This window comes from Bubalus bubalis, chromosome 4 (genome assembly GCF_019923935.1).
Source record: "Bubalus bubalis isolate 160015118507 breed Murrah chromosome 4, NDDB_SH_1, whole genome shotgun sequence".
NCBI classification, from domain to species: domain Eukaryota; kingdom Metazoa; phylum Chordata; class Mammalia; order Artiodactyla; family Bovidae; genus Bubalus; species Bubalus bubalis.
Window position 1 is genome coordinate 36,566,906 of NC_059160.1, and position 27,680 is coordinate 36,594,585.

The 27,680-nt window shown below is 37.2% G+C and overlaps 1 protein-coding gene across 2 annotated transcripts in view; it reads right to left on the minus strand.

Moving 5' to 3' along the window:
• Positions 1 to 27,680, minus strand: part of ITPR2 (inositol 1,4,5-trisphosphate receptor type 2) — a 589,849-nt gene that overhangs the window by 275,171 nt on the left and 286,998 nt on the right. For both annotated transcript variants that reach the window (XM_025285009.3, XM_025285008.3), the window contains 2 exons: positions 18,759 to 18,887; positions 17,024 to 17,144 (listed from right to left, as the gene is read on the minus strand). In XM_025285009.3, the coding sequence (XP_025140794.1) occupies positions 17,024 to 17,144; positions 18,759 to 18,887 (250 nt within the window). The remainder of the gene's footprint in view (positions 1 to 17,023; positions 17,145 to 18,758; positions 18,888 to 27,680) is intronic.

A 27,680-nucleotide genomic window follows, 5' to 3' on the forward strand; every position in this document is an offset into this window, starting at 1 on the left:
AGTGAGATGAATTGGGAGACCGGGATTGATACATATTCACTTATAGGAATAAAACAGACTATCTAATGAGAACCTACTGTACAGCTCAGGGAACTCTACTCAGGGCTCTCTGGTTACCTAAATGGAAAGGAAATTAAAAAAAGAGAGGGTATTTATATACGTACAGCTGATTTACTCTGCTATACAGTAGAAACTTACACAACACTGTAACACAAGAATACTCCAATAAAAACTAATTAAAACAAAGAATAACTAGCCTCAGTGAAAATAGAAATGATTCAGGGAATCACAAAAAAAAAAAAAAAACATTCAAATAATTATAGTTATTGTCCTCAGAAAATGTGAGCACACACCACATTCAAAAAAAAGAAAATAAAAATAAAGCAATCTTGGAAATTAAAATGACTGCATAGATTGTACAAAAGAAATTTCAAAATTGGCTGTAAAAGATAGGAATAAGGACCCCCTGGTGGCTCAGGTGGTAAAGAATCTGCCTGCAGTGCAGGAGACCCAAGTTTGATCCCTGGGTTGGAAAGATTCCCTAGAGAATGGAATGGCTATCCACTCCAATATTCTTGCCTGGAGAATTCCATGGACACAGTAGCCTGGCATGCTACAGTCCATGGCATTGCAAAAAGTCAGACACGACGGAGCAACTAAATAACACTTTGATAACTGGGAAAGTGAAGGAATCTTCCACAACACAAAGCATAAAAGAGTCAAAGGGACAATATACAGAAGATGAAAAGATAGAAATACTTTGTAAAAAAAGAAATAGTACATCTAGAATTACTGTGGTGCTAAATGGAATAAGTATCTGTTATCTAGAAAATTCACTCATGTGAAAAGACTTGAAGACTCATAATATAGATGAAGTATTATAATAGACCATATTTTAAATAAAATGTGTGAGTGTTAGTCGCTCAGTCGTGTCCGACTGTTTTGCGGCCCACCAGGCTCCTTGGTCCATGGGATTCTCCAGACAAGAATACTGGAATGGGTTGCCATTTCCTTCTCCATTAAATAAAATAACTATGCATAAAAATGAGTCCAAGGGAAACTAAAACAGAGAGAAAATGAAATAGGGAGGGTCACCCAGGAAGTCAAATATCTAATAAATGTAAGCTCCAGAAAGAAACATCCAAGACAATGGAAGAGAAAAAATTATTAAGAAAATATAGAAGACAATTAATTACTTTGAGTTGAAAAAAAATGCAAGTCTTAACTGAAACGGTCTACTGTGTGTGTTAAATAGGATTAAATAGGATTAAATAAGCATATTGTTCATATACATGTATAATGCTATTATCGGTTGAATTGTGTCTGCCAGAAAATACGTGTTGAAGTGCTAATCCCAAGTACTTGGAAAGGTGACCATACTGGGAAATAGGGTCTTTGCAGATGGAATCAAGTTAAGTTGATGCCCGATTAGGGTGGGCTTGTGTCCTCATAAGAAGGGGAGGAGGGAAACAGAGCTAGACACCATGTGAAGACGGAGGGAGACTAGATTTATGCATTTCCAAGCCAGGAACACGAAGGGCTACCAGCTGGACCACAGGCTACGAGAAAGGCATGAACAAATCCTTCCCTACAGTCTTCAGAGAGAGCACGGCACTGCTGACACCTGGATTTCCGCCTTTTAGCCAGCACTGGGGACAACACATTCCTGTTGTTTTAAGGCTCCTCGGTGTGGTCATTGATTTGGCTCCCCTATGAAATCACTGTAAATGCCAATAGCAGAAAGAAAACTGCAAGAATTTTCAGAGAGAAAAGAGGGTTTCTACAGAAATTCAGACAGGCATCAGACTTTTCATCATCAATACTGGATGCTAGAAGTCAGCAGAATAATATCTTTACAGACAGACTGCTGAGCAAACAAACCAATTAGTAGCTGCCACTGGGAAAAGGGAAGTGGGGAAAGGCAGGGGTAGAGCAGAGGATTATATGTACATGCAGTTAAGAGGTACAAACGACTGTGTAGAAAATAAATAAGCTACAAAGCTATACTGTAAACACAAGGAATATAAGCCCATATTGTATGATGATCTAAATGGAGTCTAGTCTATAAGAATACTGAATCATTATGTTGTACACCTGAAACCAAAACAATATTGTAAATCAAATATACTTCAATTTTAAAAGTGATAAAGAGGCAAAAAAAAGACCAATGGATAAAACCAGATTTTTTTAGGTGTTTATAAACCATCTAAACTAAAAATCAACAGTGATGCCTAAATAAAAACATTTCAGAACAAGCAAGGCTCATAAATTTTTCTATTCAGAAAAAAACTGATTTTTAAACATTATCAACCTATAAGAGATTTCATTGTATTTCAGAATAGAATACAATCATCACAAGTCATAACAATGCAAACCAGTCATCTATAAAGCAATCACTGGAACACAAAGTGGGAAAGAAAAGGTGAAAAATGAAGATGTGTTAATTTCCTGATTTTTCACAGTGTGAAGATAAAGACATTATTTAGACCTGTTATTCAAGTGATAGGGATAAAAAGATATTCTTTAAAGTTATAATGATAGTCACTAGAAGATTTCTTTAATTAATGGAAATAGGAGGGAAGGAATAAAAAGAAATGAGAGTAAGTGAGAATGAGAGGATCTGGCTTGCTTCGTATAATGGAAGGAAAATAACAGCAGTGGCAGTACTATTCCTGTTGGTGAAAATTTTGTGATGCTCAGAGATACTTAAAAACTTCTTTGAAAATATATAATTTTAGCTGCCAACACAAAAAGTTCCCAATTTAGACAGGAGCTCGAGCTAAAGTTTTAAGGAAACAATAACAGCTCTAAGCCAACCCTAAATGATCAATTGTACCACTGTCCAAATTTCCCAAGTGAATATTTTCCTAATATTCCTTATAAATTTCCCTTTTCCACAGCATACAATGTCTCTGCTTCTGTCCATCACATACAGCAAAGCAAATGCACTCTAGTCCCATCTGAAGGACCAACAGCCTCAAAATGGCCAAGCTGAACATATTTTTTAAATACTTAATTTTTACTTGACTGACTCACCCATAATGACTGCTTCACACATATGCTGGGTTTGCTCTAAACATTCAAAAGTCAAACAGAAGGCAATATTCCTTATATGTTATTTTCTAAGCAACAGAAAATAAGAAAAATTATAGAACTTAAAGTGTTAGTTGCTCAGTCATGTCTTGACTCTTTGCAAGCCCATGGACTGTAGCCTGCCAGGCTCCTCTGTCCATGGTTAATACATGCTTTTGAACTGCTGTGCTGGAGAAGACTCTTGAGAGCCCCTCAGGCAGCAAGGAGATCAAACCAGTCAATCCTAAAGAAAATCAACCCTGAATATTCATTGGAAGGACTGATGCTGAAGCTTTAACACTTTTGCCACCTGATGTGAAGAGTCACCTCACTGGAAAAAGACTCTGATGCTGGGAAAAATTGAGGGCAGGAGGAAAAAGAGGCGACAGAGGATGAGATGGTTGGATGGCATCACTGACTCAATGGGCACTAGTTTGCACAAACTCCGGGAGATAGTGAAGGACAGGGAAGCCTGGCGTGCTGCAGTTGGGGACACAAAGAGTCAGACACAACTTAGCAGCTGAACAAAAACAACATAAAACTTAAAATTGCTCAAAACATATTGCAACCCAGTTTTCACAATTGTTTAAACAAAGGGGATAGATTTACCTCCCCTTTAGTAACCAGATATGTTAGATACAACTGACCATCAAGTGAGTGTGTGCTGCTATGAATACTAAGAAGTATTTTTCTAATGACACCAGTGAAGATGTAATCCAACGGTGTGTGAGTGCATGCTACACTGCTTCAGTCGTGTCTGACTCTTTGCAACCCTATGGACTGTAGCCCGTCAGGCTCCTCTGTTCATGGGATTCTCCAGGTAAGAATCCTGGAGTGGGTTGCTGTGCCCTCCTTCAGGATATCTCCCCAATCCAGAGATGGAACCCGCATCTCTTCCGTCTCCTGCACTGGCAGGCAGGTTCTTTACCACTAGTGCCACCCCAGCATATGAAGCCCCCGTATGAGTGTGGTCAAGAAAATCTCATTCCCTACCCCCTCCTCATACCTCCCATGAGCTGCTACCACTATTCCACTATGGCCAGCAGCAAGGAGACACCACTATCCCAAACTTTATTGAAAGGGTGTTTCTGTCCCCCAAACTGAACCACTCTAGCTGGTTTTTTCTAGTCTTCTGTCTTGGCACAAATTGCACAATATACATTAACTGGCTAAAATAAACCCTACTTTCTCATGCCCAAAGGTAAACTCTAGTCAAATGCTAAATCACAATTTCTAAGCAATAAAAGAAAATCAATTAAGCAACTGGGGAAAGGAGAATTTGAGTTAAAATAAGTGAGCTGTGTAGATAATTATAAAACTTTTTCAAGCAATTGTAAAATGTTAATACCTTTAAGACGTGGCCTGAAATAGATTCTCGGCACTGTCAAAATATTATAAAAGAATTAAGTTGAAAGCAAAAGTGACAATGCTAATTTAGTTTTCTATATATAGTTTAACAATTAAAGCAGAAATTTGTGGCTAGGAAAAGAAAGGAATTAATTCATGATCTCACTTTACAAGAACATTAATAACCACAATAATATTTTTCTAATGTAACCAAAAATATGATCCACATTTAACTTCCATTTATTAAGGTAGAAAACATTCTGATATAAATATCAGAATGTGAATTGAAATGTGAACTAGGATGTAATTTGGGGGTTAATGGTTTCTACACCTCCTATCTTCAATCAGAAAAAACTAATGAATTACCAACAGCCAATCATTCTTTCAGCATGTGTCATTAACTCCAACTGTGCTTTAGTGGTCATATAAAAGTTTAAAGTATTTAAAAAATAAATGTTCCTATTTCACCCTAAGCTAGAATGCAACTAAGATACTATCTCATTAAGGGTATTTTGTCAGAGAATAAGCATATGGAGTTCTTTAAAATCAAATAAGAGAGAAGATGGGTTGTTATTAACAATTTATCTTTTACCGTGTTCTGCCCAGAGATGGCTAGTTCTCTAAAATGCATTATCTTTATTCATAGGTATTGTGATTACTGGGCTAACTGACTAATTAGGCTTACAAATCCTGAAAATTCTCTAGATATGACAAAATTACTTTAAGATGTAATTGAAATCTATTTTTAATTATTATTCATTAAATATTGCATAGTCTGTGATATTTTTAAATTAGACCAAATTACTGGTGGCAAATGGCAAATGAAAATCTCTGAGAATACACGTATTACAGTGATAAGTGTGACAGGAAAAAAATGTTTAGATAAATTGACAGGTTGGGGAAAAACGCAACAGAAAGTGTAAGCATTTATTAATAACACTTGGTTTGTTGTCAAGCACCCCTGTACAGGCTCAGAAAAATAAGAATGGCTAGTGCACAAGAAAGATAAGTGAGCAGAGTGGTACCTTTTCTGAATCAGGTCAAAATATCCAGGATAAATCACCACTGAAACACTAGCATTCTTAAATATGAAGAACACTAAATACACAAATTGTATCTTTCCTGTTTGGTACTCAATCTACATTTAACTGACCCCTCAATTAAATAAAATTTTATTACAAGTGTTGGAGCGGAGAAGACAATGGCAACCCACGCCAGTACTCTTGCCTGGAAAATCCCATGGACGGAGGAGCCTGGTAGGCTGCAGTCCATGGGGTAGCTAAGAGTCGGACACCACTGAGCGTCTTCACTTTCACTTTTCACTTTTTACTTTCATGCATTGGAGAAGGAAATGGCAAACCACTCTGGTGTTCTTGCCTGGAGAATCCCAGGGACAGAGGAGCCTGGTGGGCTGCCGTCTATGGGGTCGCACAGAGTCAGACATGACTGAAGCGACTTAGCAGCAGCAGCAGCAACACTGGAGAGGATGTGGAGAAAAAGGAACCCTTGTGCACTATTGGTGGGCATATAAATTTCATGAAGCGGAAAACAGTGTGGAGGTTCCTCCAAAAATTAAAAATAGAACTGCCATGATCCACATATTCTACTTCCAGGTATTTATCCAAAGAAAATGAAAACATTAACCCCCAAAGGTATATACACCCCTGTGTTCACCACAACATTATTTACAACAGCCAAGAAATGGGAGCAACCAAAGTGTCTGTCAATGTATAATGCATGGATAAAGAAGATATCACACACACACACACACAAACTGGAAACCATTCAACCATAAAAAAAGAAGGAAATCTTGCCATTTGGGACAGCATGGACGCATCTGGAGGTTACTGTGCTAAGTGAAATAAATCAGAGAGAAACACAAATACCACACGATTTCACTTACATGTGGAAGCTAAAAAACAAAGCAAATGAACACACAAATCAAAACAAAACTCACAGATACAGAGAAGAGCTCAGAGGAGAAGGGGCCTAGGAAGCGCGCGTGGAGTCAAGGCAGTCCAAACACATGCTGAAGGACGGCCACTATACTTATTGTGCTGATCACTTAATAGTGCGTAAAAATATCAAATTATTGTGTTCTAAGCCTGAAACTAGTGTACTGCTATATGCCAATTCTACCTAAATTAAAAAAGAATATATAATTTTATGGGTTATGTAAGAACTAGTATTGGCACACATACCTGACTATTCATCTGGAAAAAATTAAGTGGATTTCACATCCTCTATCTTACAACTAAATATATTCCAGATAACTCAAAATTGTAAACAGCCACACCAAAAAACAAACAGACCAGGCAAACTAAAACCATGAACATTCTCAATGGGAATTAAAAAACAACATCTTAGGCTTATCAAGGCCATTCTGGAAGATGAAACAAAACCTAAAAAGCCTACAAGAAAATAATTTCTACATGCCCTGAAAAATTCAAATGACAAATGAAAAACTGAGAAAAAAAATATTGGCTACTTTCAGGCAAAGAGCTCATTTTCTTAATGGATAAAGGGCTATGCAGACTATCGGGAAAAAAACAAACAAACAAACAAAAAAACTTAAAAAGAGTAAATAAAAAGTGACAGTTCACAGAATAGGAAATACCAGTGACTCAATCACATGGAAAGGTTTTTTTCCCTTACTTGTAAGAAGAGAGACACAAATTAAATCTATATGGATACTTTCAGTTAAAAGATTTGCAAAGATCTAAGAATACAATAACACACCGTATTATTAAGGAGACAAATTATCTCCTGCATTGTTTGTGGCATATAAATTGAACAATCTCTACAGACTACAGTATCTGTCAAAAGTAGAATATCCAGAAATTCTACCCCTAGGTATTTATCTTATTCTTCCTCATGAGCAAAATGATTAGAAACAACATAAATAATAATGGGGTTAAATAAATTAAAATATAGGCACACAATAGGATATTATGCAGCCAATGACAAGAGTAGAATATTCATTCCTTTGTATTCACTCAGGTATTTTATTCATATAATAAATATTCATCAATCTACCATGCTCTAGCCAGTGTCAGATTCTCGAACTTTGTAACAGATAAAGCACTTAGCTTTGTTTTTTACTGAAGTATGATTGCTTTACAATGTTGCATTAGTTTCTGCTGTACAAGGAAATAAATCAGCTATATGTAGATAGGTATCATCTCCCTCTTGCACCTCCCTCCTACTCTACCCCATGCCACTTATCTAGTTTTATTCTGCTTTGTGATTCCTGTACATGTAACATTTACCCTCAATGTACTAGAAATTCACTGAGGTCAAGACATATGGTTTCTCAGACTGCACATCCCTAACAACTAGAGTAATGTTTTTCAGATAATGAGGGCTTATTAGCTGAATTAATAAATATGTGAAAAAGTTTATAAAATTTGTCCTAGCTTCTCCTTCAGATTTAATTTTTTAAGTAATAATGGAGTTTTTAAATTTCCATTATTACTTTAAAACCATAATTATAGAGATACATCATGTCAAATGCTTTATATAATCAGTCAGAACATCTAGAGAGATGAAAATAGACACACTGATTTAAGACAGACTGAATTTCTCTTCTCAAAGGGTTAATGTTTTATACACATTCAAATTTGGGGGGCATGACTGGCTTGAAGATTGATGTTCATTATTCAAACCATTTGTAAAAGATATTTTGCAAAATTTCCATTTGGAAAAATGATTTTTTAACAAAGTACCCAATATTAATGACCTCAAATCATTTGAAGGTTATGAAACACATGGAACAAAATTCTTTTTTAAAAGAAATAAAATGGGAGTGATCCTTGGATGTTTTTTCTCAAAGTACTTCTAACATGTGCTATTGTATTTTATACAAATGAATAAATTGAAGAACAGTAACTGACTAATGAAATTAACATCCTGATCAATATTTTATACTTTAAAGGTATGATACAATGTTATTCACACTGATTTCTGATAGGAGAGCATCACAAATGCCTACTAGGATGTCAGTCTAGAAGGGGTTCACACCTGCCTGTGTGACCAAATGAGCTACCTAACCTTGCTAACCTCATGACCTCATCTTTAAAATGGGCCTACGGATTATGTCTACATCACAGGGTTTACCACACTGTCTAACACTAATAACAAGGCTTCCCAGGTGGCTCAGTGGTAAAGAATCTGCCTGCCAAAGCAAGGAGCTGCAGGAGACGCAGGTTTGATCCCTGGATTGGGAAGATCCCCTGGGGAAAGAAATGGCAACCCACCCCAGTATTTTTGCTTGGGAAATCTCATGCATGGAGGATCCTGGTGGGTTATAGTTCATGGGGTCACAAAGAGTCAGATACAACTGAGTTACTGATCATATACACACGCAATAACACTAATCAATGCTCCCCACTCCCAGTAAGGTAAGTTCTGACCTAGTAAATGCTTTTGCTGTTTTTACTACCTTTTATATCTAATGTATAAATATGAAAGAGAATGAAATATTTTTGATGATAGATGAGTTCAGCCAATATACTTGAGAGCACTTTACAAATGACAAAAAGTTATGTAAATATAACTAGAATAGACAATATAATAATTATCTGCATTTATAAGAATGTGTTTACCAGTTTGTAAATGCACTGAAATTTTGCTTTAAAAAAATTAGGTATTCTCTTTGACTTTGTAACATTTTTCTTAAATACATATATTCTTTGTTTTCTTTAATATAAATTCATATATATTTCAATTGTAATAAATGCCTCTTTGTATTCTTAAAGAGGTGTTGACACACAAAAATGACTTTGCACCTGAGTTGTAACACGTTGGACAGATCCCTGCCTGGCAAGCCAAACTGCCATAGTCCTAGTTTATATGTTGGGGCTTCCTAAGAAAGGACTCTGGAGCAACCTGGTACAGCATCAACTTCATACTCAGAGAAACTTGGATTTCAAATCCAGCTCTACTTATTAATCAGGTAAGTTATTTAACCTTTCTATGCCTAAAGTTCACCATCTGCAAAAATACCTAGCTCATGGATTACTGTCAGTCAACAACATTCAAAAACCAGCTATGTCATTTTGTAGTTTATATTCTAAAGGGAGAAGCAGACAACAAAGAGGTAAACAAACAAACAAGGTGCTTCCAAACAGTGGTAAGGGCTAAGATGAAAATAAAGCAGCAAGACAGGACAAGGGGTAGGAAGAAAACTACATATGGAAAACTATATCTGGAACACTTCACTGAGCATTTAACGTTTGGACATGTCATCATATGGGAGAGAAGGATTCAAATAACGAGAACAGTACATGCAAAAGCCCTGGGATGAGAAAAAGGTTTACAGAAGAGAAACGGAATGTAGGCCAGTGTGGGTGGATCAGAGATGGAGGTAGGGAAATGGGGGAAAGTAGTAGTAGATGGAACTCAGATGATGAAGGTCTTTCTAGGTCATGACAAGGAATAGGAATTTTTAGTGCAATGGAAAGTTTTACATAAATGACTGATATGATTTGATTTACATTTTAAGATCACTACAACTACTATATAGAAAATGGGTTGTAGCGAGACTGGGGTAGAGGTAGGGTATTCAGTAATGACACTCTTCTGTAATCCATGTCATATCATGGTGCATTTGACAAGAGTGTCTGACAAGAGAACAAAAAAACTGATGGATTTTGGAAGTGGAACCAATAGAACCTGCTATTGTATTTAACAGAAGTGAACAAAAGGGAAGATTCACATGTGACTCCTAAGGTTTTAAAAATGTACTAACTGTAAATAGTTATTCTTTGAAGTGGGACAAAAATCTGCCTCTTAGGGAGTTTCCTGGCAGTCCAATGGTAAGGACTTGGTGCTTCCAATGGTTAGGACTTGGTGCTCCCACTGCCAAGGTTCAATCCCTGGTCAGGGAACCGAGATCCCATAAGTTGTGTGGCATGATCAAAAAAAAGAAAAAAAATTTTTTTAAATCTGCTTCTTGCAGTTGCCATATATTAATTATAATCTATTCCTGGGAACCTGTAAACAAAATCCATTCACACCTTCAAGTGTTGCAAGATAAGACTTCTTTTTTATTTGCCTAAATATTTCAAATGCTTTCAAACACTGTTAGGGGAAGCACACTGACTGAAACCACCCACCCTGGCCAGGCACCATAGTAACCATTTACATGTGTTGTTTTACAACAGGAAGTCCTGGTAAGGAACATGGAACTAATAAGCCACCACCAACCGGAAGAGTTTCGGAAAGGTCAAAAGGAGACGCTGCATGTCCAACCACCTCCCAGCATCCTTCTCACTGGCATCCTTCTTGGCTGAACAAGGTGTGCACCACCAGGAAGGACTCTGAGTCAGAATGATTGGCTAAAGACAACCTGGAAACTAATCCCATCACCATAAAACTGTGAGCCACGAGCCACATGGCAGAGCAGTTCTTCTGGTTTCCCTTACCCTACTGCTCTCCATCTGGGCGCCCTCTCCCAATAAAATCTCTTGCTTTGTCAGCACATTTGTCTCCTGGGACAATTCATTTCCAAGTGTTAGACAAGAGCCCAGTTTCGGGCCCTGAAAGGGGTCCCCCTTCCTGCAACAGCATTACATAAGTAAGGGAGGTTTAGATCCCTTTACTACCACAGATGCTTACTTCTGAATGCTTTCATTTTGATGATGTGTTTTTCCATGAAACATATCCACCAACAAACAAAAAAAAAGATGTGGTTGACCCAGCACTCATTGGAAAAGACCCTGATGCTGGGAAAGATTGAAGGCAGGAGGAGAAGAGAATGAAAGAGGATGAGATGGTTGGATGGCATCATCAACTCAATGGATGTGAGTCTGAGGAAGCTCGGGGAGACAATGAAGGACAGGGGAGCCTGGCATGCTGTAGTCCATGGGGTTGCACTGAGTTGGACATGACTTGGTGACTGAACAACAAAAACCCATCACAAAGCAGAATTTGCTTTTTACTTTTTCATCTTAGACAATAGCTTTTATTAATGTATTTTTCACAGACATTTCATACTTGTTATCCCTCAAAATCTAGTAGATTAATACTTAGCAATGGTGTAAGCTAGGATAAAGCTAAGACTGTAAGAAAAGTATAAATGGTCAAATGGGGATGAGTTCAGATCCTGACCTGTAAGTCAGAAATGGCTTTAATGGAGGAATTTGAACAATAAAAATTTTCAAGTAATGGAAAAGATACTGACAAATAGCAATGGTGGAAACTGGAGAGAAAAAGAGACTTATTATGTGAGAAATATCTGGGGCAGGATATTCAGTTCTCTGTGTGGGGGTGAGAAGCAGTGAGCAACAAGTCAAAAGAGGAGGCAGGGCTGTGCTGGCAAGGCCACAAATGTGCAATGAGGAGTCCATCCTAGCTTACTGGACAAAGGGATGCTGCTGAAGGCTGAGAATTTTGTTGTCGACATTTTTAAAACAACAGAATTTCACATCAAGATTATTCTGGTAGCATATTTTTTTAAGCGAGGAAAGAACACAGAATGCCTATATGGTCCAGAAAGGATGCAAAGAGGGGTCAAACTAGGCCATTATGGAGTAGGAGAAGGGGACAGATGCAGACAGACAGTTTCCTAACTGTTCAGTTGGAAACAACAAATGAGGAAGTGGAAGGAAATATGCTTGCCATTTGCAGTGCCATGGATGGACCTAGAAATTATCATACTAAGTGAAGTGAGTCAGACAGGGAAAGACAAATATCATATGATATCACTTATATGTGAAATTCTAGAAAATGATCTAAATGAACTTCTTAACAAAACAGAAACAGACTCACAGACACAGAAAAAAAAATTAATGGTTCTCCCAACAGATCACAGAAGAAATCAAAAAGGAAATCAAAATATGCATAGAAACAAATGAAAATGAAAACACAACCCAAAACCTATGGGATTCAATTCAGTAAAAGCAGTGGTAAGAGGAAGGATCACAGCAATACAAGCTTACCTCAAGAAACAAGAAAAACATCAAATAAATAACTTAACTTTACACCTAAAGCAACTAGAATAAGAAGAAATTAAGAATCCCAAAGTTAGTAGAAGAAAAGAAATCATAAAAATCAGAGCAGAAATAAATGAAAAAGAAACAAAGGAGACTATAGCAAAATCAACAGAACTAAATGCTGGTTCTTTGAGAAGATTATAAAATAGGCAAACCATTAGCCAGATTCATCAAGAAAAAAGGGAGAAGAATCAAATCAATAAAATTAGAAATGAAAATGGAGAAATCACGACAACATGGAAATACAAAGGATCATGAGACTATGAGCAACTATACGCAATAAAATGGACAACTTGGAAGAAATGAACGAATTCTTAGAAAAGTACAACCTTCCAAAACTGAACCAGGAAGAAATAGAAAATCTTAACAGACCCATCACAAGCATGGAAATCAAAACTGTAATCAATAATCTTCCAACAAACAAAAGTCTAGGACCAGATGGATTCACAGGTGAATTCTACCAAAAATTTAGAGAAGAGCTAACACCTATCCTACTCAAACTCTTCCAAAAAATTGCAGAGGCAAGTAAACTCCCAAACTCATTCTATGAGGCCACCATCACCCTAATACCAAAACCAGACAAACATGCCACAAAAAAAGAAAACTGCAGGTCAGTTATTACTGATGAACAAGATGTAAAAATCCTCAACAAAATTCTAGCAAACAGAATCCAACAACATATTAAAAAGATCATACATCATGACCAAGTGGGCTTTATCCCAGGGATGCAAGGAGAACAGACTTCTGGACTCTGTGGGGGAAGCTGAGGGTGGGATGATTTGAGAGAATAGCACTGAAACATGTATATTACTATACGTGAAACAGATGACCAGTCTAACTTCGAAGCATGAAACAGGGCACTCAAAGCTGGTGCACTGGAACAACCCAGAGGGATGGGATGTGGGGGGGCGGGGGGGAGGTTCAGGATGAGGGGACACATATACACCCATGGCTGATTCATGTCAATGTATGGCAAAAGCCACTAGTAATCAGCCTCCAATTAAAACAAATAAATTTTTAAAAATAAATAAAGATAATATATTTTTAAAAAAGAAAACAAATTAATGGTCATAAAGGGGAAAAGTGGCAGGGGGCAGGGGAGTGATAAACTAGGAGTTTGGGATTAACATATACAAACTACTGCACATAAAACCTTAATAGATAACCAAAGATTCTACTATATAGCACAAGGAACTATATTGAATAAATTGCAATAACCTATAATGGAAAAGAACCTGAAAAACTGTGTCTGTGTGTGTGCATGCACAACCGAACCACTTGGCTAGGCACCTGAAACACTGCAAATCAAGTATATTTCAATTAAAAAAAAAAAAAAAGTGCTTTCACACAAAGATAAAACTGAGATTTTATACCAAAGCATTCTTCCAAACCTATTTGATTATTGACTTAAGGTATTTTTTGGACTTCCTTTCACATGTGTCTCTATAGCATACAAAAAGAGACTAAAATTTCCTGTTAAATCATAAAGAGTAAAGGAAATGGTAGAAACAGAAGTCCTGTAACATAGATATAAATTCTATTCTTAAACTGTAGAGTTTCAGTGACTGTTTTAAACTTCCAAAGTTGTGCCACCCTGCTCTGCAAGGACTGGCCTGACTACATGGGGAACAACACTGGAATTGCAACTCAGATGGAAAATACAGCATGGCATCTCACTTGTGGCTCAGAGCTCTTCATCTCTCAATTTGTAAGTGCTATGAACAGCATACCCTCCATGCCCCATGTTTTCCCCCACTGTATTTGCTGAATATCAACACTTAGGGAAGAAGAGGAGGAGACAAACAGGAAGTGAAAAAAAAAGGGGGGGAGGAGAAAGAGGAAAGGGGAGAGAAGAAGCAGGAAGATGAGGAGGAAGAAGGGAGACTGCCTTAAAATGTAAAATACAGAAATATACTTGACAGCAAAGACAATGCAAAAAAAAATTCCTTTGTAAAAACAAATCATCGTATTTCTTTGCCTTTCCTTTAGTTATCTTTTGATGGTTAGTATATTTCCCAGCTGACTGGGTCAAAATGAAAATGCTTTTAATATTGTTTTATTACAATTTGAGATCTATTATTAAAAACTCACAAGTTACAGGAAAGCATGGACAATAGAACCATTCTACCCCCAAACAATAACCTGTGTTAATACTTTATTTATATCCTGCTGTACCCTTTGCCCTGTGCATCTTTTCAAAACAAAATTTAGGTTCTCTTTTGTGTTCTTTATTTTTGACAGTACGTAGGATAGCCTGGGCTTCACTGTGGCTCAGATGGTAAAGGATCGCCTACAATGCAAGAGACCTGGGTTTGATCCCTGAATCAGGAAGATCCCCTGGAGAAGGGAACGGCAACCCACTCCAGTATTCTTGCCTGGAGAATTCCAGGGACAGAGGAGCCTGGAGAGCTACAGTCCATGGGGTCACAAAGAGTCAGACATGACTGATAGACTAACCCTTTCACTTTCATGATGGCCTCTTCCTTTTCTTCTTGAACAATTCTGTCCTAGGCCTTCCCTTGTGGCTCAGCTAGTAAAGAATCTGCCTGCAATGTGGGAGACCTGGGTTCAATCCCTGGGTTGGGAAGATCCCCTAGAAAAGGGAAAGGCTATCCACTCCAGTATTCGGGCCTGGAAAATTCCTTGGACTGTATAGTCCATGGGCTGCAAAGAGTCAGACACGACTGAGCTACTTTCACACACGTTCTATCTTAAAACCAGGAGAGGGAGCAGAGCAAAGTCAAGTGCCAATGCTGGGCAAGGATACATTAGGGGCTGAGGTGGTCCAGAGTGTTCGAACCCAGAAAGGAGTGGAAGGCATGTGCCTAGGAGGTGCCCTGGAATGGAGAATCAGACTTAGGTAAGGAAGCTGTCCACACTGGTGGACAGCCTGGCACGGTGACAAAGGTGATAAGGGTATCCGTGCTAACGAGTGACCCAGCACAGAGTCAGAGGCCACTGGGCAAGAGAGCAACAGCCTGACGGGGGCTGTGGCAACCAGTGGGATGTGAGGAGGAAGCTTCCACAAGAAGGAGGCAGAGGCTAAGCTGTCAGAGGACACAGCCTTGTGGGGTGTGGCCCTGCATAGGGTGTCTAGGCCCAAGTAGAGGGGGTAGAGAGTGCATGCGAAGAAGGAGGCCCATTTGAAAGCAGTAAAATTATAAACTGTGGAGAACTGGCATCCTTACAAGCTGAATTTTATAATCCCCAAATAGTAGTTTTTTATTTAATCTTATAAATTTAACATAATTTAAATAAATCCATTGATTAAATTTAAATAAAATCCATTTGCTAAATTAAAAATTAAGTTAAAATCATTTATTAAAAATTCAAACAAATCATTTATTAAAATCTTTTATATCCCTCAAAATAGCAATATAATTTTACTCTCATGTTTCTTATTTTGCCTAAAATATTTTTATTGTTGTGACATATTTTTTCAAATGTATTCTCTCTTAGGGATATACAGAAGATCTACCAAGTTTAACACTTATTAACAATTTACAATCACCTAGATGAACTCTATTCATCTCTTATTTCTAATAATTTTCAATTGATCCTCTTAGGTTATAAATCCTTTGAATGTATTCAAATTAAAATTGGGCCACCCTTACATTTTGTCAATATTAAATTACTTAAACCAAATTGCACACAGGGAGAAGAGACTAAAGTATTTCAAGTGGCCATTAATTAGTTAAACCATTTATTCATTTATCAAATATTTACTGAGCACATACTGTAACCCTGGCCAAGTTAACTGATCTAGATAATTCTGCTTCCCCAGCTGTAAAATGTAAATAAGCAATGAGCCTATTTAAGGATTAAATGAGATAATACATGTAAATTGCTTAGCATGGCAAATGGTGTATGCTGACAAATGTCAGCAGTGACGATGATCAGACTAATGAAACACACCATAAGCTGCCCTTTCCAATGCCTGCAGTGCCCGCAGAACCAGCATTAGCTGAGAAGAATGATTCAGCTCCTGTTTGTTTTCTGAAGTCCAGTCCAGTCTATATTTCTTTTCCCTCCTCCTTTCTGCCATCTAGAACAGTCCAAATTTACTTTAAAAAAATAAAAGGAGAGAACTCTAAAAAATACTTTCTAGAATGCACTAACCTTCCCTTAAGTGTTATTCTCTGGCATTCCATTTTATCTGTAATTTCTGAAGCCTCCTATAGATAATAGAGGCTCAAATAAATATGGATAGATTTCACACAAAATTAGCAAACTAAAAACCCCTCAAGAAGTCCTCCTACAGATATTAATATATTAGGCTACTTAACAGACAATTCCATAATAAAATCTGATAACAAAAACAAACTCATTTGTATAATATTCTACAGAGCTATATTAAAGCACTATATAAAATATTAATTTAAGGTTAGAAATATAATAATTTAAAAATAAGTATTTTTAAAATATTTAAAATGAAGAAATTTAATAATTATACTCTCCTCCCTAAAAGGATGCGATGTTCAGAATCGTTTGCTCATCTCTGTTCTTCACCTTTATATAAGTCACAGAAGCTACTTTATACTGCCTTTTAGACAAAAGCCTGATTTCTTTTACATAATGTGAAGTAAGTAAAATCTGACACTCCAACTTACCCACTTCAGCCAAAGTTCTGATACAGGACTCCACTGAGGCTTTCTGGGCCGGATTTGGCCAGGTGCAATTATAAATTCTGAAGGCAGACTGGAGCAGCTGAATAAAAACTGGCTGATGTGTCTGAAAACAGAAAGAGGCAAACAGGTCATCAGACCATTAACCCTCCTGATGCGATATCTACTCATTATGAAAACAGGTCCATCAAAATAAAATACAATCTTGTCTTTTAAGTTTCAGTGCTATTTAATGAACATCTCATTCAACAGATATTTATTATGTACTCATTTCATGACAAGAACCACACTGGACACTATAGAAAATTCATTATTTTACCTATATTCTTAATCTGGAAAATATGACATTTCTTGAAGCCAGTGATATGAATTTAAGTATACTTTTATAATTTCTGGTTTATTTCCAAGTATAAACAGAACATGGATTAGAAAATGGCAACCCACGCCAGTATTCTTGCCTGGAAAATTACATGGACAGAGTAGCCTATTGGGCACAGTTCATGGGGTCACAGAGAGTCAGACACGACTGAGCAACCAAGCATGCATAAATAGAACAGGTGCCTCGGGTTTATTTGTTTGTTTTATTGATTGTATGTTTAGGTTTCATATGATGAGCAAGTAGAGGAGACAGCAATTTTGACCTACAAAAACAATTTTACATGATTTTAACAGTCCAAAAGTTTTCTCTAGAAAGGTATAACTGAAATAGCATTTTTATAAGAGCAATATACAATCACTGTAGAATATTTGGTAACCAAACAAATGAAAATCACCGATAATCCTAACAAGCAAAGATAATCAGTATCAACATTTTTAAAGTAATTACTTACTGAGTTTTTCTATGTATATATGCACATATATTCTTTACACACACAAACCTGGAGGACACTATAATGCAATTTTGTGGCCTATTTCACTTTATACTGCTTTGTGATTATTTTCCTTAGTCATCAATTTTTCTTTTAAACCATGACTTTTAATTGCGATATAATAAGCCATCTATAGATATACCACAATATATTTAGCTAATCTCCAGCTTGAGGACATTTGAGGTTGACATCAAATTTTAAGTATTTATAAATGAAAGTGAAAGTGTTAGTCACTCAGTCGTGTCTGACTCTTTGCGACCCCATGGACTGTACGCAGCCAGGCTCCTCTGTCCATGGAATTCTCCAGACAAGAATAATGGAGTGGGTTGCTATTTCCTTTTCCAGGGAATTTTCCCAAACCACAGATGGAACCCAGGTCTCCCACACTGCAGGCATTTTCTTTTCCATCTGAGCCACCAAAGTAGTTAATTTCCTGCTTATGAACATTTAAAGTTGACATCAATTTTTAAGTATTATAAATACTTCAGTGCAAATCTTAGTATATAAATCCATGCTAATTCTTTCAGGATTTACTAAGTTGGAATTATTGAGTCAAAATGTCTATCCATTTAAGGAATCATACCAGTTATTTTGACACATGGTAAACAGTCGATCAACAGTTGTGAAAGTTCCTATTTTGCTTACAGCAAAAAGAATTCAGCTTGAAGTTTCATTTATTGAAAATAAAGATTGGGAAACTCAGAAAGGGGTATAACAGTGAATACTATGAAAGAAGACTGATCTTTAGAAGGGTAGAAAAGGACTTTATGGCCACATTAAATTTTTTTTCACTCAAATAAGGTACAGAAATTCTGTGTGACAGGATGTTTTTTACTTTTTGGTAATGTTACCTGGAGGCTGGTACTGTTGTCTGAAAAGGGTGAATTAAAGAAGCCGCTCACAATGTTCATTATTGACTCAGTAACACACTTCTCCAAAAAGGTGTCTGCATGCTTCCTGTCTGTGGTTGTGTTGCAAACCTGGAAAGAGAAGCCAAACAACTCAGTGTGTTCTTTATAACTCAATATTGGAACCTTCAAAAAATTGTCCTGAAATGGTTATTGATAATATTTCTTCTGCTTTTGAAAGTTGCTTTGAATAAAAATATTCCTGCCTAAATCCATTCCAAGTTTATCATCAGTAGTAGCTTCGCCTTTAAGTTTGGTTGTTATTTCATCTTTGGTTGTTATTTCACAGACCACCGCCCCTTCTTCCTGATCTGCTTCTCTTTCCTCCTGCACACAGCCTTCTCCCTCCATCCTCAAGCCTGACTTTGCTGGAAAATACTTTTCCACTTGATGTGAGGAAAATAAAGAGGAAACAGCCATTATAAGTACAAGAAAGTGGTGAAGGTGATTACTGATGGCTCACATCTCTATACATTTTCACCTCTAATAACTGGCCCATATGGGAGGATGCGAACACAGAAAATACCTGGAGAGGAAAACAGAAACATAAGAAAAAGCCAAACCCTTGCCAGCAATTTTGACTTGTTTGTCCACAGATTATCTGGTAAGCTCAGAGGATCTGTGCTCGTGCCTTCTTCTCCGAGTCGGCTAAGCGACAAGAGACGATTCTAGAGCAAAGGGAACATCAACAAAGACTACGGGCTCTGACCTTCATGTGGGAGTAAATGAGGCCAAAGTTGGTTATCCTGCTAAACAAACTGTAAATTTCCAAGCATGTCAGAGTAGACAAATTGCAAAAGCTAAGATACACAATTGAAACTAAATGAGTTGGGTGGTAGGGAAAAAAAAATGGAGTTAAAAAAATAAAAAGAAGTGAGCAAGGGAACATAGGCTTTGAGAAAAGACTCAAGGACTGGGCAGAGAGAACATTTAAATATTCACAAGATTACAATGGGTCAGTATGGTGGCCAGATGTTCCAGATGTTCTTAAACAGTTCCCAATTTTTACATAATTTATTTTTTCAATAAGGTGATTAATCAAAAGAGTAAGGAAATATAATTTAATCAGACAGTCCTTTAATACCCTGCACACAAGTAAAATCACCAAAGAGAAAAACTCCCTTTTCAAACTGTGTGTCCCAGTGTTTTGGTTTGGAAAATAAGTCTTCACTAAAAGGAGAGAGAAGAAAGGGTACAGGGTTTGTTTTGCTACATCACTTTCCCTCCAGTCAGGGCATCTCACTTTTTTTCCATCTATTAAATGACACCTCCCCGACAGGGGTGTTAACAGAACTAAAAGGTTTTCAGTGTGTTCCCAGGTAGCTTAGTGGTAAAGAAATCGCCCGCCAATGCAGGAGACACAAGAGACACGGGTTTGATCCCTAGGTTGGGAAGATCCCCTGGAGGAGGAAATGGCAACCTACTCCAGTACTCTTGCCTGAAGAATCCCATAGACAGAGGCGCCTGGTTGGCCACAGTCCATGGGGTCACAGAGTAGAACACAATCGAGCACACACACACAGTCTCATAGCTATGTAGGGAATGATGCAATTAATGGCAATAAATTATGCTGTTATATCATCTTTTAGTTATTGTTTTAGCACAAAATGCAATGTCTGATAAATACAAAATGATCAATAAATGTTTATGAAATGAATGACCAATTAATTTTTAAATGAAAGAATAATAGAGAATAAGAAAAGATTCATTTTATCTTAGGTTAACTAAGGGTTAGATTTTATTTGTGGAACATCTAACCTTGGATTAAAATTTAATGTGATCACGGAACTAATATAAGATTGATTTTCCCATGATGGACATAAAGTAGGGTTTATTTCACTTAATATCCTACAGCACTGGCTCTTACGGTGATTTTTCTGATACACAGGATAAAAGTACATTAAATTTGGGCAGCTGCTTAAAAATTCCACCATAACCAACCCACGGATGCTTCTTCCTCATCAAGGAGGAACAGCTGACATTTCACCAATTGAATGGGGGTATTTGGAGCTACCAGAGAATCACATTGCATTATCTGCAGCTGAACATTTGCTAAAGAATCCCCCAGATTTGCTTTAGTCTGTGGACAAATGAAAGGAATCTACTTCTAGATGAAGGCTTTCCTCAAAATCCTGGTTGTGGAAATTCTAGGTTTACAACTGTGTGGAACCTATTTCTCAATTTATTTGGACGAGAAATTCACATAAATCATTCAAGATACTTTTTCTGCCACAGATGAATGACAACTTTTTCACCTCTAGAGCCTGCATCTTACATTGTGACATTAAGGGCGGGCAGTCTCTTTCCCATAAAGATTAGAAAATAGCTCAAAAAAAAAATCACATTAAATTAATTTTATATATAATACATGTGTTTTTAAAGTTTCTGTTTGCAGACATTATTCATATACTATTATTTCCTATCAAATATTCCTATGTACCATCAATATCTAAACACTTATTTCAAAAGGTTATTGCATAGATTCCACTCTAATGCACCATTATGCTTTAATCTGTTTTTGGAGGGAGTTGAAGTGTGTTAATTGCTCAGTTGTGTCTGACTCTTTGCAACCCCATGTACTATTGCCTGCTAGGTTCCTGTGCCCATAGAATTCTCCAGGCAAGAATACTAGAGTGGGTAGACATTCCCGTCTCCAGGGGATCTTCCCAACCTAAGGATCAAACCCAGGCATCTTGCATTACAGGCATATCTTTACTGTCTGAGCCACCAGGGAAGCCCAAGCGCAGTTTAAATGTCTCCCCAAATCTCTGGTATATATCATTATTTTTTTAATATTTTAATTTAATTCTATAAGAATGATTCTCGATTTGTAATGTGCTTTACACTGGGGAAAAACATCCACCTTTGTTATCCTTTCCAAGAAAAAAGTCCATCTTTTGAAATATCTGTTCTCATCTACTTTCAGATGAATTTTACCTCATATCAGTCAAGTTTCATGGACTATCACTTAGGGACATGAACTACTAAATTAAAACTAAATATTAGACTAGGAATTAGAACAGTGAACCAAAAAAAAGAAAAGAAAAGTCTATACTCTATTAGAACTCTAATTCTAATCAAGAGATACACCATAAATAAATTACAAACATATAAGTGGTAAAAATAGAGAAAACAAATAGGCTCCTGAGAAAAATAAAGAGCAAGTAGTACAGGAAATGCAGCAGGAGGAGTAGGTATAGGGAAGGATTACTATTTTATCTATTAATAAATTGCTTGGAGAACTTCTCTGTATAAGGCCACATTTTAACAAAGAACTGAGGAAATAGCCATGGAAGTTTCTGGGGGAAGAGCAAATAAAAATCTGTCTCCACAGACAGACACACAGTAGCCATTTAAAACTGTTGGTTAAACAAATTAATATTAAGTGTAATTTCTAGATATAATTATTTCTGAAACTTCTCCTCTTTTATACATGATCTCCCTTCTCTCTTGTTCTCTACAAGTGATTGATATCTTTCAAAGATGACAGACTGAGCTAAATAAGTTATCATATATATGCTGGAGCAGCCCTGTCCATAGGATTGTCTGCAATGATAGAAAACTATATCTGGCATGTTCAAGATAGTAACTAGGCATGTGCTTACTGAGCACTTGAAATGGATTTTTTATTCTATTTTTTAAAGTTTTTATTGAATTTGTTACAATATTGCTTCTGTTTTATGTTTTTTGGCTTTTGGGCCACAAGGCATGTGGAATCTTAACTCCCTAACCAGGGATCAAACCTGCACCCCCTGTATTGGAAGGCTCAGTCCTGACCACAAGACTGCCAGAAAATTTTCTTTTATTCTATTTTATCTAGCTAAAAGTAAAATTTAAATGTGGCAAATTATTAACCTATCAGATAGGGCAGCTCACACCAGTAACATACCTTTGATGATACAGACCAAGGAATGCAAATCTTAAAGTCATTTTTTAAACCTCATAGGCAGTAAAAATGTTTTTATAAATATCTGAGGTAATATCTCATATTTATTTTAACTTGCATTCTTTTATTTATGAGGCCAAAACTTTTTCAAACATTTGCTTTTTATACTTCCTTTTCATGTGAGTCATCTGTGCCTACACTCCATTGGCTTTCTTAGAATTTTAAATTCATTTTTAAAAAAGACAATATATATTGATGTTAAGATAGCAAATGTAGGAGCCCTGTAACAAAATAGAAAAATACAAAATGGAAAACAAAAACTATCCACAATCCTAAAATCCAGACAAAACCATGGTTAACATCTTGGAATCTTTTCTTCTAATCTTCTTGCTCTGCCCTATATATTTTACATAACTGAAATATTCCTGGGTAATCAGCTTTTTCTTCTCCTTCTTATACTCATTACTCAATCATTAGCACTCTCATATCATTAAAAATCTTCAAAAAATAGTCACAGCGACACTATATCTTCAATCTTGCAGATATATCATAATTTGTTGAACCACTTCTCTATTAACTACATATGTAAACTATTTCCTACTGTATTTTATTATGAAAGTATGTTGAACTTTCTTGACCATAAATCCTTGATATCATTGTTAATTATTTCCTGAGGACAGATTCTTGGAAGGTAAATTACTTGACACATTAAAAAGATATAAAGGCTTTTTTTTTAATGTACTACAAAAATGTGTTTTTAAAAGATGGCATAAATTTACTCTCATCAGCAAGATATGTGAACCAATATTTAGTATTATCCTTTTATCTTTTTATTTTTATACTTTGATAGTTATAAATTCAGAGAAGGCAATGGCAACCCACTCCTGTACTCCGGCCTGGAAAATCCCATGGGCGGAGGAGCCTGGTGGGCCTCAGTCCATTGGGTCCTGAAGAGTCGGACATGACTGAGCAACTTCACTTTCACTTTTCACTTTCATACATTGGAGAAGGAAATGACAACCCACTCCACTGTTCTTGCGTGGAGAATCCCAGGGACAGGGGAGCCTGGTGGGCTGCCGTCTATGGGGTCGCACAGAGTCGGACACAACTGAAGCGACTTAGCAGCAGCAGTTATAAATTAGATCTTATTTTCCTTTGTATTTTTTTTTAAAGTTATTAACAGTTGACTATTTTTTCAGGGATTTACTTGTATGTAACTGAGGAAATGCCTGGATTTGGCCCTTTTTATCATCAGATTATTCGTATTTTTCTTATCAATACATATATATGTTTTCTGCGTAAAGGTTATGAGCCTTTTTTTAATGTATGGTAACTTTTTCTATTTTTATGTTCTTTTATTTTTATGATGTTTATATATATATATATGTTTTATATTTTCAAATAGGGAAATGCTTTTTTCACAGCTAATTTCATCTACTGCATTTATGCTTAGAAATAACACTCTCATCCAAAGACAGATAAATATACACCTACACATCCAACCATTTTCATCATTTCACATTTATCTATTTCAATTTATACAATTATATGATGTAAGGACAGGAACTAAGTTCATTTCATCCCAAATACCCAGGTCTTCAAATGTCATTTGGATTTAGTTCAAATCAACAATTTTTATTGAATGCCCTTATTTTATGCCAAGGACGTTCTGTGTACCTGGGATCTATCAGTGAACAACAAAATATATAAAAATCACTAACCTGATGAAGTTTATTATTACTAATTTAATAATCCAGGGGTATGCAAACTACCATGGGTCAAATCTAGCCATATCTATTCATTTATATTTGTCTATGGCTCCTTTCCCTTCAGTAATTGTTATAAGAGTTGTGATAGGAGCCTGAAAAGCTAAAATATTAACTATCCCTCTCTTGACCAAAAATAGTTTGCTAATCACTGAAAATCATGGAAAATTACCCATCACTTCCCTACTAATAGGTGATCAGTTATTATATCATAATATCTTACATAAATAAAAATCATTTTCTGGCTATTTATTTCATTCCATTGATATGTCCATTTAATTCTGTGCTAAAACCACACTTTTTTCAGATTCACTTTTTAAATATTTTCAACTTCATATGAGATTTATCTATCCATCCCACAAATATTGGGAGGTCCCTGGCAGTCTAGTGGTCAGCACTTGATGCTTTCATTGCCCTGGCCCAGGTTCAGTCCCTGGTTGAGGAACTGGGATACCACAAGACATGCAGTGCAGTCTAAATAAATAATAACACAAATACTGAATATCTATTATGTGTAAGACACTGTTCCAGGTTAGATATGCAGCAGTCAACCAAACAAAATCTCTGTTCTTCTTTTGTTGCAGCAGAAAGAAACACAAATACATTAAAAAAAAAATAACAAATCAGGTAAGGATAAGTTGTATAAAGAAAAATGAAGCAGTACTTCCCTGGTGGACCAGTGGTTGAGAATGTGCCTGCCAATACAGAGGACATGGGTCGATCCCTGGTCCAGAAAGATCCCATGTGCCACGGAGCAACTAAACCTGAGAGCGGCAACTACTCAAGCCCCAGCACATAGAGCAAATGCTCAGCAACAAGAGAAGCCACCACAATGAGAAGTCTGTGCACCAAAAGTAAGAGTAACCTGTACTCGCTGCAACTAGAGAAAGGCCACTTGCAGCAGCAAAGATCCAGTGCAGCCAAAAATACACAGATAAATTTTTTAAAAAGAAAAATTAAGCTCAAGGAGAGGGTACAGAAGGAAGAGATTGTTCCTTAACATCGGGAAGTCAACCAAAGCCTCTCTGAAGACTTTAAGTAAGGGAGGGACCTCAAAGAAGTCATGAGGATGGAGCGTACCTGGAAATGAGTACCTCCCAGGCAGATGCAGAGATGCTGAGAACGGAGTGAGTTTGCCATATGTGGGGAGCAGCAAGGAGGCCACCAGAAGCAAAAGAGAGCTAGCCAAGGGGACAATAGGACAGTGGGAAGCCAGGGTGGGGTTGGGGTGGTCATTGAACAGAGGAGAGTCCAATCATATACTGATTTTACTCTGTGAGGAGTCTGAGCAGAGGAGGAACCTGAACCAATGTTCTTCCTCTTTTTTAATCATTATGGCTGCTGTATAGAGAAAAGATGAAGGGAGGGGGCAAGAGTAGATGCCCGGAAAAACAGCTACAGCAATTATCCAGATGAGACTTAATGGTATTTTGGTGCAGGGTGGCAATGATCAAAGTATTCAGAGGTAGTCAGATTTTGAATATTTTAAGGTTAGAGCTTGCAGGGTTTGCTAAAGGATTAAATTTAAGAGCAAGAAAATAAGATTTACAGATGACATCCAGATGTTTATGCCTGAATGCCTAGAATGAATGATGGCATTGCCATTTACTGAGATGCAAAAGACTTGAAAAGGAATTAATTTTTAGTGGGACATGAAAGTGAGTGAAGAGTTTGAAGTTCAATTGCCAGCTGGAGATGTCACGTGGGCAGTGAGATATGTGAGACTATAAGAGGAATGACCCAAGCTTCCACCAGCCTGGGATTAAAGTTAGGAGAGCAGATGAAAACAGCAAGCAAGTGACTGTGGAGAGAGGAGGGAGCTAGTTTAAGGTTTGAGCCTGGCACACTTCAATATTTAGAAGCTAGGAAGATTCAGAGGAAATAGCAAAGGAGACTGAGAAGGAGTGGCCTGGTGAAGTGGAAGGCTGAGAGTAGGACTGATATCCTGGGGGCCAAGTGAGGTCATGTTTCAAGGAGGAAGTGATCAACTATGGTAAATGCTAATGATGACCTGAAGAATAGAAAGTGCTGTGCAGGACTGGGGCCAACCAATCATCAGTGAAGAAGAGTCAAACAAGTGTTTGCTCCACACGGGCACCACCATTATAAATTCATCATGAAAGATGAAAAGAAAAGCAGAATTACAGCTGAGGGAATGGTGCTACACACAAAATAATACTTATTGAATACTTAACATTCTTCACTTGCCTGCCGTGCTAGCTGTTGTTCAATCGCTAATTCATGTTTGACACCCTGTAACCCCATGGACTGTAGCATGCCAGGCTTCCCAGTCCTTCACTATCTCTTGGATTTTGCTCAGACTTATATCCATTGAGTCGGTGATGCTATCCAACAGGCTTTTTAGAAGGGACTTCCCTGGTAGTCCAGTGGTTAAGAATCGGCCTGCTAATACAGGGCACTTGAGTTTGATCCCTGATCCGGGAAGATCCTACATGCCATGGGGTAACTAAGCCCATGTGTCACAACTACTGAGCCCGCACACCTAGAGCCTGAGAGTCACAACTACTGAAGTCCATGTGACCTTGAGCCCATGCCCTGCAACAAGAGAAGCCACAGCAATGAGAGAAGCCCACACACCACAACTCGAGAGTGGCCCACAGCTAAAACCAAAAATAAATAAATTTTAAAAAGAAGGCCTTAGAATGAGACTTTTCAATGGTTCATTCAACTTAAAAAAATGAAAATTATGGACTCAATTCATCAAGCAAAGAAAACCTATTCAATTCTATCAAATTAGAGAACCTAGAAAGTGTGTTTAAAAGTACATATACATTTTATCTTTACTGTTATTTCTTACCTATTTGGTAAGCCAAAGGGAGAAAATGCTCAAGTGATCTACTTGGAAATGAAATACTCTGATTTGTCTTGTTAAGCAGTGTTTGATGAGACAATGACATGACACTGTGGCAGGTGTGTCTCTAAGTTACTCCTCAGTCTAACTTCATGCCAGTGATGCCAGTACATCACTTAGAGTACTGTTGACCATTAGAGAACCTTGGAATTGATAGCAAAATTAGGAACATCTTCAAAAGGAAAAACAGTCTGAGGCTAACACTGACCACAGCTCACCCCTCTCCATGTGCCTTCTACTACTACTACTACCTACTACTACTAAGTCGCTTCAGTCGTGTCCGAGTCTGTGCGACCCCATAGACAGCAGCTCACCAGGCTCTGCCATCCCTGGGATTCTCC